The 11,443-nt window shown below is 44.0% G+C and overlaps 2 protein-coding genes across 2 annotated transcripts in view; both read right to left on the bottom strand.

Annotated features, from left to right (window-relative positions):
- Positions 1 to 2,849: 2,849 nt before the first annotated feature.
- Positions 2,850 to 11,443, bottom strand: part of LOC108360571 (uncharacterized) — a 27,868-nt gene continuing 19,274 nt past the window's right edge. Inside the window, exons 2-3 of the mRNA XM_017612916.1 lie at positions 10,319 to 10,790; positions 2,850 to 3,500 (exon numbers count right to left, since the gene is read on the bottom strand). Of these exons, the coding sequence (XP_017468405.1) occupies positions 2,889 to 3,500 (612 nt within the window). The 5' untranslated portion in view covers positions 10,319 to 10,790 and the 3' untranslated portion in view covers positions 2,850 to 2,888. The remainder of the gene's footprint in view (positions 3,501 to 10,318; positions 10,791 to 11,443) is intronic.
- LOC108360570 (uncharacterized) lies at positions 6,512 to 7,351 on the bottom strand. Its single transcript, XM_017612915.1, has 2 exons — positions 6,661 to 7,351; positions 6,512 to 6,595 (listed from the first exon to the last, which is right to left on the bottom strand). Exons 1-2 carry the CDS (start codon positions 7,283 to 7,285, stop codon positions 6,528 to 6,530), a joined length of 693 nt encoding a protein of 230 aa, XP_017468404.1. The 5' UTR covers positions 7,286 to 7,351; the 3' UTR covers positions 6,512 to 6,527.

The following is an 11,443-nucleotide window of genomic DNA, read 5'->3' on the forward strand; positions in this document are numbered from 1 at the left end:
GCGTGGCACATCCCATAGGCGTGGAATATTTATCAGCTATAACTTCGGAACCATAAGCCCCATGAACTTGAAATTTGGTATGCAGCAGGCACAGCTACGGTAGGTGCTTATAGTAAGGTGTATATGAATGAGTTTAAAAAAGGGGGCGTGGCACATCCCATAGGCGTGGAAATTTTTTCAGCTATAACTTCGCAACCATAATCCCCATGAACTTGAAATTTGGTATGCAGACTCAGCTACGGTAGGTGCTTATAGTAAGGTGTATATGAATAAGTTTAAAAAAGGGGGCGTAGCACATCCCGTAGGCGTGGAATTTTTTATCAGCTAAAACTTCGAAATCATAAGTCATGTGAACTTTGAATTTGGGATGCAGACATATCTATGGTAGGCGCTTATAATAAGGTATATATAAATGAGTTTGTAAAAGGGAGCGTGGCACATCCCATAGGCGTGGAATATTTATCAGCTATAAATTCGAAACCATAAGCCACATAAACTTAAAATTTGGTATATAGGCATATCTACGGAAGGTGCTTATAGGAAGGTATATATGAAGGAGTTAGTAAAAGGAGGCATACGGAACCATAAGCCCCATGAACTTGAAATTTGGTATGCGGACTCAGCTACGGTAGGTGCTTATAGTAAGGTGTATATGAATAAGTTTAAAAAAGGGGGCGTAGCACATCCCGTAGTTGTGGAATATTTTACCAGCTATAAATTCGAAAGCATAAGTCACATGAACCTTAAATTTGGTACGCAGGCTTAGCTATGGAAGGTGCTTATAGTAGGCTATAAATAAATGGGTTTGTAAAAGGGGGCGTGGCACATCCCGTAGGCGTGGAATTTTTTGTCAGCTATAACTTCGAAATCGTAAGTCATATGAACTTGAAATTTAGTATGCAGGCACAGCTACGGTAGGTGCTTATAGTATGGTATAAATAAATGGGTTTGTAAAAGGGGGCGTGGCACATCCCGTAGGCGTGGAATTTTTTGTCAGCTATAACTTCGAAATCGTAAGTCATATGAACTTGAAATTTAGTATGCAGGCACAGCTACGGTAGGTGCTTATACTTAGTAAGGTGTATATGAATAAGTTTAAAAAAGGGGGCGTAGCACATCCCGTAGTTGTGGAATTTTTTATCACCTATAACTTCGAAATCATTAGTCACATGAGCTTTGAATTTGGGATGCAGACATATCTATGGTAGGCGCTTATAAGGTATATATAAATGAGTTTGTAAAAGGGGGTTTGGCACATCCCATAGGCGTGGAATATTTATCAGCTATAACTTCGATACCATAGGCCACACGAACTTGAAATTTTGTATGCAGGCTTAGCTATGGTAGGTGCTTATAGTAGGTTGTAAATAAATGAGTTTGTAAAAGGGGGCGTGGCACATCCCATAGGCGTGGAATTTTTTATCAGCTATAACTTCGGAACCATAAGCCCCACGAGCTTGAAATTTGGTATGCAGGTATAGATATGGTAGGCGCTTATAAAGAGATATATAAGTGAGTTTTTAAAAGGAGGCGCCATGAAAAGAAATATTTCTACCAAAAATTTACCCGCTAGGTGGCGCTGGGGTCAGGATATTCCTAAAAATTGCATTTACTTGCCGATTTGGCTCATATTTTGAACATAAGTTAGCCAATTTAAAAGGAATATTTGGACTAAAAAATTACACGATAGGAGGCGCTGGGGTCGGTATATTCTCAAAAATTATTTTACGCTAAGAGAAGGATAGATATCTACTATATATTTGTGGAAGTATGTATGTATGTGCCAGGTTACAGCCAAAACGGACTGACAGAATCGAACGAAATTCGGACAGACTATTGCCATTATACCTGGACCTATATTAGGGAGAAAAAAATCGGGATTCGACAAGGGGTATAGCACCTCCCATAGGCGTGAAATTTTTTATCAGCTATAACTCCGGAACCACAAGCCCCACGAACTTGAAATTTGGTATGCAAGCACAGATACGGTAGGTGCTTATTGTAAGGTATGTATATATACATGAGTTTGTACAAGGGGGCGTGGCACATCCCATAGACTTGGAATATTTATTAGCTATAACTTCGGAACTATCTAAGGGGGTCGGCTCTACTTTTGGCTGCTGAACACCGGACGGAGATGGACGGAGCGATGTTGCGCTGAAGGTTAGCGAGGAGGACGACGGCTCCTTGTTGCTGGGCGTTGACGACGATGCTGATTTGGTCGTAATGTCGGAACTGATGTTGGTTGGATGGCTTGCTCCTACTAGGCTGACGGTGGCGGTGATTGTCTGCTGGCGGCTCTGTGTTACTGTCGTGGTGGGGGTGTTGGGTTGACGATGGTGGGGCTGCTGTACTCCTAGGGGACGAACTGGGCCACGTAAAGCTAACTTTGGTTGCATCTGGGCGCAACTCCAGGCGGCTTTCAAAAGCGATGGGGTAGTTTGGTTATGCGCGAATAAATAGTGGGCGACCGACTAGTCTGTTTTCGCCGAAATAAAAACCGCACGTGTAAAGTAAATATTATTTATTCCGTTCAATTGAATATAAAAAGGAAAAACTTAGATTTTTTGACCGTACCAAGTGGTTGGAAAAACTTAGATTTTGCGACCGTACCAAGTTGGAAAAAATTCTGTCTCTAATTTTTTTGTTCTTTGTTTTGACATTTGCTGCTTGCGCTGTATTAACGACTTTGGCGTTGCCAACTATGCATTTCAAGATGAAAATTTCTTAAGGTTTAGGGTTAACAATTCTTATCAATTCAATATGAGCAAATATAGAGATCATTAATTTGAATAGCGCAAAACATGTAAATTCAAATTTAACAATTCAAGGCATAAGAATATAGGTGTTAACCGACAGACATTTCTCGTTTAACTATTCTGCCGCACCTAGGCGCGGTAAGCCACTATACTATTCTCTAGCTCCCGCAGTTTACGTATTGCATCCCGGAGCAATTGCCTTGACAGCTTTCCGTTCGCCTTGGTTATGCGGATTCTCTGGGTGGTGGTATGGATTTGCTTCGGTCTTTGCCTCATATGCGGATGCTTGTGCTTGTTAGCGCTGAGTTCAGTACGGCGTAGACGGTAGGGACGATGTGCGGAAGGCCCTTTACGCGATACGGGAGCGTGGTATTGCAGAGAATTATTAGCGAGTTCCGTCTTTCGGTGAAGTAGGGTATGGTGACGCTGACCACATAGCCTGCAGATTCCAGCGGAGGGACAGTCCTTGCTGTGATGCGATAAGGCGAGGCAGTTGGTGCAAAATTTGTGTGCACTGGCGACCAGATAACGTTGGGTCGGCTGCATTGCGCGAAACACTTGGCATACCCGCAACGCGTGATGTCGTGCGCACAGACGGCATCGATTGAAATCGGTGGTTCCCTCTTCTGGCTGCGCCGCTGGAGTTATGTCAGTCGTCATGCCTACTTCGGGCCGGTGCAGTTGCTTAGGCTGTAGCGATGTTCGAGGTGCTGGTTTCGGAACGCTGCTGCAAGTATCCATCTGTAAGTAAGCCGTGGAAGTTAGACTATCAGTGGGGAGTCTACAAGGCAATTGAAGAAACGTGGGATCAGAATATTTTATTCATATACAGATTTTTAAATACATTTGAGCTAAGAGAGTCTGTTGTCAGGAAAGTGCTTAAAGGCTTTAATTATTGCGCATTTGGAGAAGTCAGGGGGGCGTCAGCCATTGGCAACGGGCATATTTTGACTATGGGGCGAGTAAGGGTGCCAGATTGGGTGCGTACGTCGACAACTCGAATATGTCCGTCTTTGCCAGGATGTGACCTTTCGATACGGCCTAAACTCCATTCAATGGGAGGTAAGGTATCGTCAACAATAAGAACGCAGTCACCGACTTTCGGTGCTGCCTGGATATTTTTCCATCTATATCTCTTCTGTAAATCCTTGATATAATCCTCTTTCCACCTTCGACTAAACTCGTGATATAACACCTTTACTTTCTCCCACCTATTAAGGAGGGACAGATGGTTGTGGTCGACTTCAGGGAGTGCTAAGAGGGGGGCCAGGCGTAAGCGCTGTTAGGTCTGTTGGGTCATGCGATAGAGCAGAGATTGGCCGGGAGTTTAATACGGCCTCTATTCGGACTAGCAGGGCGGTGAACTCTGCAAAGGTGAATTCGCTGGGTCCAGCAGTCCTTTTGAGATGCATTTTAAAACTTTTAACTGCGGACTCCCATNTAACAGGGTGGTGAACTCTTCAAATGTGAATTTGCTGGGTCCAGCAGTCCTTTTGAGATGCATTTTGAAACTTTTGACTGCGGACTCCCACAAACCGCCCATATGGGGGGCTCCTGGTGGAATAAATTCCCAGTTGATGCCTTGAGGTGAGTATTTCTGGATGATGTCTTGAGATACCTCCTTCAAAAATTCGATGAACTCCTTTTCGGTTGCTCGTTTGGCCCCTACAAAAGTTNACAAAGGTTTTGCCATTGTCGCTCATCATCTTAGCGGGATAACCCCGTCGTCCGACAAAGCGAGCAAACGCAGCGAGAAATCCGGCAGTGGTCAGATCGGAGCACAGCTCGAGGTGGACTGCTTTTGTAGTGAAACATACAAAAACAGCCACATAGCCCTTCACCAACGTGCGCGATCTTAGCATTGAGGCCTTTATCTGGAAAGGTCCAGCAAAATCTACGCCAGTAATAGTAAAAGGCGGAGCATACGTGCATCGTTCCGAGGGGAGGGCCGACATTATCTGCGATTGCGTTTGCTGCTTATGGACCGTGCAACTTTTGCATTGGAAGATGCATTTTTTTATGAGGGGCTTAAGCCGAGGGATATAAAATTCCTGCCTTATAACTTGCTGCATGAGACGGATTTCTGCATGGAGGAGCAGTTCGTGCAGAAAGCGTGTGAATAGGATCGGGATTTTTCGGGAATAATGATGGGATGTCTTTCATTATAGGCCAAAGTTGCGTGAGCTAACCGACCATTCACGCGGAGCAACTCGGTTTTATCTAAAGACGGGTTGAGGGGAAGCAGAGAACTCCATTTATCTATGGGTTTGGAGTTTTCTAGACAGGCCTTTTCCCGAGGAAAGTAGCGAGATTGGGTCAAAGCTATGAGCCTGTATTTGCTGTTACGGAGGTCATCGTGGGAGAGAGAGATGGAATTACTTGAACCAACCTGTCTGACTCAGTCTCGACGACACTGTATAAATTTGAAGGCATACGCCATCACTCTAAGTGCCCGGGGAAACGAGAAGAAGCGATCAAGGATATCGTGATCTTCCTCTGTGGCATGTAATGCTTCGATTCGGCGCAGTTCTGGAGGGGAGATGTTTCGGGTGGCCGGTTTTGGCCAACCTTCGGGTGGGCTTAGTAGCCATTCCGTGGCATTCCACCAAAGCGGAGAGGTCGCTAAGTCCATGGGTCTGCATCGTCTAGTGCCCAGATCTGCGGGGGTGTCTCTGCTGCCCACATGTCGCCAGGTGGCGTTTCCGACGAGATCTAAAATTTGTGCCGTGCGTCTTCCATGAATGAGGCAGTTTTTCTAGCCATGCCAAGACGATCTCGGAGTCAGACCAGAGTATCAGTTTCCGCTTAGAGAGGTCGAGTTGAGACTGCACTACGGCGACCAGCTTCGCTAGGAGAAGGGCGCCGCAGAATTCAAGTCGGGGTAAACTGGTGGTTCGGAGAGGCGCTACTTTGCCTTTGGAGACCAGCAGATGAGAAGAGGTCCTGCTACCGTTCGTGGTTCGCACATATATGTTAGCGCAGTATGCTTTCTCGGAAGCGTCGCAGAAGCCATGTAGTTCGACTTGGTCGGCGGGGACAAAATATACCCATTGGGGTATTTGGATGCTAGAAATGGCTTGGAGATTGGTTGCAAATTGCATCCATTTCGTCAGACGGAGGGGCTTGACCTGGTCATCCCAGTCAGTTCCGTCCAGCCATAGTTCTTGTAGCAGGATTTTGGCTTGGATCATTATGGGCGTAAGCCATCCTGCGGGGTCAAACAATTTGGCGACTGCCGAGAGGATTTGTCGTTTTGTACTGGCGGACGACGCTGGGATGGAATCAACGGTATACGAAAACGTATCGGTTAGAGCGTTCCATTGAATCCCGAGCGTTTTAGTGGTACTTGCTGTTTCAAATTCTAGGAAGTTTGTGTCAAGCAGGTTGTCTTTGTTGATGTTTTTCAAAATTTCAGGGTGGTTGGCTGTAATCTTTTTAAGTGGGAAGCCTGCCGAATTGAGCGCTTGGATGACTTGAGCGAGGGATTCTTCGGCTGAAGGGAGATCATGACCACCGGAAAGTATATCATCAACGTACGTTTCATTGTTTAATATGGGCACCGCTAAGGGGTACGTGGTTTGCACGTCATCTGCGAGCTGGTGAAGGGTACGTATGGCGAGGTAGGGTGCGCAATTCAAACCAAACGTGACAGTTTTCAACTTATAATCTTGTATTTGGCTATTTGTAGATGGTCGAAATACGATTCGTTGATAGTCTTGGTCGTCTTTGTGTAGCAGTATCTGTCGATACATTTTTTCGACATCGCCGTTAAAGACAAATCGATACATACGCCACTTGAGGATCAATAGCATCAAGTCGGGTTGAAGGGTTGGTCCNTTCGAAGCATTGAAGACGACTCGGACTTTGGTCGTTCTTTTTTCGGGTTTTATAACCGCGTGATGTGGGAGGTAGAACGACCAATATTTGCCTTGAGAAGATATCTCATGGGAAGTTGTTTCTTCCATATGGTTGAGGGTGAGATATTCGTTTAATACATTTTCGTAAAGTGATTTTAGATCGCCTTTTCTGAGCAAATTTCTTTCCATGCTCAGGCACTGTTGGAGGGCGGGGGTGCGAGACGGGCCAAGGGAGATTGGGTCTGGGAAGCTGGGCTTAAAGGGCAGTCTGACTACATAACGACCATCAGTTGCTCGTGTAGTGGTGGACTGATAGAATTTTTCAAAATTTTCATCGTCAGGCCAAATAAGTTTGGGTTTCGGAACCTCTTCAAGCTCCCAAAACTTTCGCAGCTGGGAATATAAAATCTCATTGGAGATCGGTACAGCTTGAGTAGAGAAACAGGCTATTTTTTCGGGGATTTGACCACTTAAGATCCAACCGAAAATGGTGTTTTGTGCAAGCAGATTTTTGGAAATTTTCTCAATGCCTTCCAGCATTATTTCAGGAATGAGGTCACTGCCAGTGACCAGATCGATTTGGGACGGGGAGCGGCAGTTGGTGTCTGCTAGCTGGTGGTGAGAACATTTTTCTCGTTGTTCGAGAGTTGGCTGGAATTTGGGAAGCATTTTCGTCAACTGGGGCAGGACTATTGCTTGAGCCTTTATTTTCGTGGTCAAATCTGCGGATGCTAAGATGAGGTTGCATNGGTGAGACCATTTTTCTCGTTGTTCGAGAGTTGGCTGGAATTTGGGAAGCATTTTCGTCAACTGGGGCAGGACTATTGCTTGAGCCTTTATTTTCGTGGTCAAATCTGCGGATGCTAAGATGAGGTTGCATAGTTTGTTCGAAGTCTGAACAACTCTTCCTCCCATGCCAGAAATTTCAAAGTTAGAAGCTTCGTATGATAGCCTTAGTTTATTTTGGGCTTTGGAGGAAATAAAGGTTCGTTCCGAACCCTGATCTATGAGAGCTCTGAGTTTGAAGATCTCGCCCTTGTGTTCAACTGGAACTATTGCTGTGGGAAGGAGAATCTTGCTCTCATTTTCCGAGTAGAACGACTTTACTCTTGCTCTGTTTGAGCACGAAGGCTCCTCATGATATGTTGCCGACCCAGCTGGACTTTGTGGGTTGGAATTAGCGGGCGTCGTCAAAGCGACCTGAGATGTCGTTCTTTGAGTTCGAGACTGCTGTCTTGGAGGCATGGGGGGCGTGTCTTCATGAAGCATTGAGTGATGCCGTTCTTGACAATGGGAGCAAGTATATTTACTTGAGCAGTCTTTTATCAAGTGGGTCTGACATAGGCAATTAAAACAGAGGTTGTGTTCTCTCACAAACTTTCTGCGCTCCTGAGTTGGCAGGTGACGAAATTTGGAGCACTGAGAGAGAGTGTGTTGAGGTTTATTACACATTGGGCATTTGTAAGGTTTTGTGCGTTGTTCCGTCATGTGCGCTCGGATTTGGGAAAAGGAGTTGTTTTGAGAGTTCTGAGGAATGGGGGGTTTAGGGAATGGCCTACTGTTTGGGGGGGTTGGCCTCGAGTAGCTCATATTCGAAGGATTAGTCCGCGGAGGTTTGGGTGCACGAAATTGATCTACTCTTTCAACCACCTCGTATCGAGTAGTGAGGAACTGGCTCATTTGGGACCAATTCGGGAAGTCTTTCTTGGAACTGAGGGNCGTTCTTGACAATGGGAGCAAGTATATTTACTTGAGCAGTCTTTTATCAAATGGGTCTGACATAGGCAATTAAAACAGAGGTTGTGTTCTCTCACAAACTTTCTGCGCTCCTGAGTTGGCAGGTGACGAAATTTGGAGCACTGAGAGAGAGTGTGTTGAGGTTTATTACACATTGGGCATTTGTAAGGTTTTGTGCGTTGTTCCGTCATGTGCGCTCGGATTTGGGAAAAGGAGTTGTTTTGAGAGTTCTGAGGAATGGGGGGTTTAGGGAATGGCCTACTGTTAGGGGGGGTTGGCCTCGAGTAGCTCATATTCGAAGGATTAGTCCGCGGAGGTTTTCCAAAAGNGATGGGTTTTAGGTTCATAAGAGTGCGGATTTGGTTATCTACTAGAACCCATTTGTTTTCATAGCGAGCCTTTAGTGCTTCCCATGAAAGTTCGAAATTATCGTCACTCAAAGGGAATTGTTTAACTATTTGGGCAGCTTTTCCTTGCGTTTTGTACCTGAGATGGTAAAACTTCTGCGCCTTAGTGAGCTTAGGGTGATTTATATAGACCGCCGTGAACATATCACGGAAGGACGGCCATTGCTCATAACCCCCATAAAAGGTTTCGGTGTCGCAAGGTGGGACGTTTAAGCTTATGCCTGAAGTTTCCTGAGGAAGTGATGTACTGGCTTTGGGAGTGGGACTTGTGGTTTGTGCTACTAACTGGAGTTGGTCTCCGATTTGGGCTTTTGTTTCTTCATATATAATCAAACATGACCTATATTTACTGTAGGCAGACGCTCTAAAGTCTTCGGGGAGGTCATGTTCTTCAATTTCCAAAGTCGAATCAAAGGCGTTTTGAACTCTATTCCAAAAGTTTTCTAGGCTCTTGTCTTTTATTTTCAGTACAGACTCAGTATTTTCTTCGATCGGGGCTGATCTGAATCGGGCGCAGTAATCCATCAAATTATCTGTCTCCGATATGAATTTAGTACATATGACCGATTGTTTTGCCTTTTTTGGCTTTCCGCTTGAACGCGTAGAGCGCTGAGATTCTGCGGGAGTCTCGAGAATTTTTTCTTCTTCGCTCATTCTGGGACTTTTTGACTTATCTTCAGTGCCAGTTAGGCCTAGCATTCGAAATCGAATAAGCGGACCTAATTAAGGTTGGGATTTGGGGGTGATCAAATACAATCGGGGCTTTACTGTGCGGTCGCAACTAATAGGGTTTGAAGTAATGACAGGTGAGTGCCTGGAATCTAAGAGAGTGAGGGAAAACTAATCAGTGAGAAAATTCTAACTTTTTGAGCCTTTATGAGGGATTTCGGATCAACGTGTTGGGGATTTCCACGCTTGACCCTGTTCACGCAAACCACAATTAAGATAATTTGAGCGCATTACCTATCTAATGGATGTATTTTTTTTTCGAGCACTGTAACCTTTGCCTTTTTTATGGGTATTTCTTATAGGGGTTCACTGTACGTTATTTTATTTGCTTTGTAGCGCACTTTCTTTTATATGCCCAATACGTAGTTGGGTATGTGGGTTTAAATGTATTTATGTATATATAGGAATAACTAAATTAGGGGGTTAGTTACGTATTCCCAGCTATAATTCCTTGTATGTTTGTTTGGGATTAACTGATTAGCCGATGTATATACTATGAGCTTTGGTATATAAAGGGTGTATATGTGTATATATGTGTGTACGCCAAGCACTATTTGCTTGTATGCAACAAATGTTAAGTGAAGTACATATGTATATATGTATTATTGCAAAGGCCTTTGTGTGGGTGTAGAAATTCGTGAAAATTGGCGCACAAAAATAAAATCGGCGGGAAGAGTTAAAATATGGCGGGAAATATGAAAATCTATGGCCGGAGCAAAGGAAAATGTATTACTTAATGGTGGCGTTTACTAAACATACAAGGAATTATTTTCTGTACTTTTAAACTTTTGTTTCACCGCAGGGTTAGTAAAAATTGATTTTTACTCACGGTTTTGCTGGGGATACTTGTGTTTTGAGGTTATGGATTTCTATTCCACCGGTGCGGCTCTTTGTTGGCGCCGAAGGACCAATATTTAAGGGGGTCGGCTCTACTTTTGGCTGCTGAACACCGGACGGAGATGGACGGAGCGATGTTGCGCTGAAGGTTAGCGAGGAGGACTACGGCTCCTTGTTGCTGGGCGTTGACGACGACGCTGATTTGGTCGTAATGTCGGAACTGATGTTGGTTGGATGGCTTGCTCCTACTAGGCTGACGGTGGCGGTGATTGTCTGCTGGCGGCTCTGTGTTACTGTCGTGGTGGGGGTGTTGGGTTGACGATGGTGGGGCTGCTGTACTCCTAGGGGATGAACTGGGCCACGTAAAGCTAACTTAGGTTGCTTCTGGGCGCAACTCCAGGCGGCTTTCAAAAGCGATGGGGTAGTTTAGTTATGCGCGAATAAATAGTGGGCGACCGACTAGTCTGTTTTTGCCGAAATAAAAACCGCACGTGTAAAGTAAATATTATTTATTCCGTTCAATTGAATATAAAAAGGAAAAACTTAGATCTTTTACTGTACAAAGTGGTTGGAAAAACTTAGATTTTTCGACCGTACCAAGTGGTTGAAAAAAATTCTGTCTCTAATTTTTTTGTTCTTTGTTTTGTCATTTGGTGCTTGCGCTGTATTAACGACTTTGGCGTTGCCAACTATGCATTTCAAGATGAAAATTTCTTTAGGTTTAGGGTTAACAATTCTTATCAATTCAATATGAGCAAATATAGAGATCATTAATTTGAATAGCGCAAAACATGTAAATTCAAATTTAACAATCAATTGTTAAATTTGAATTTACATGTTTTGCGCTATTCAAATTAATGATCTCTATATTTGCTCATATTGAATTGATAAGAATTGTTAACCCTAAACCTAAAGAAATTTTCATCTTGAAATGCATAGTTGGCAACGCCAAAGTCGTTAATACAGCGCAAGCAGCAAATGTCAAAACAAAGAACAAAAAAATTAGAACAGAATTTTTTCCAACCACTTTGTACGGTCGAAAAATCTAAGTTTTTCCACATTTTACAGTATCTAGTTTTTCTTTTTATATTCAATTGAACGGAATAAATAATATTTA

Source organism: Rhagoletis zephyria, unplaced genomic scaffold, assembly GCF_001687245.7.
Source record: "Rhagoletis zephyria isolate East Lansing unplaced genomic scaffold, Rhagoletis_zephyria_1.1 Rzeph_scaffold_00588, whole genome shotgun sequence".
In the NCBI taxonomy this organism is placed as follows: Eukaryota; Metazoa; Arthropoda; class Insecta; order Diptera; family Tephritidae; genus Rhagoletis; species Rhagoletis zephyria.

Coding starts and splice junctions, on each gene's coding strand:
- LOC108360570 (XM_017612915.1), bottom strand. CDS start 7,285: ATGCTTCCCAAATTCCAGCCAACTCTCGAACAACGAGAAAAATGTTCT.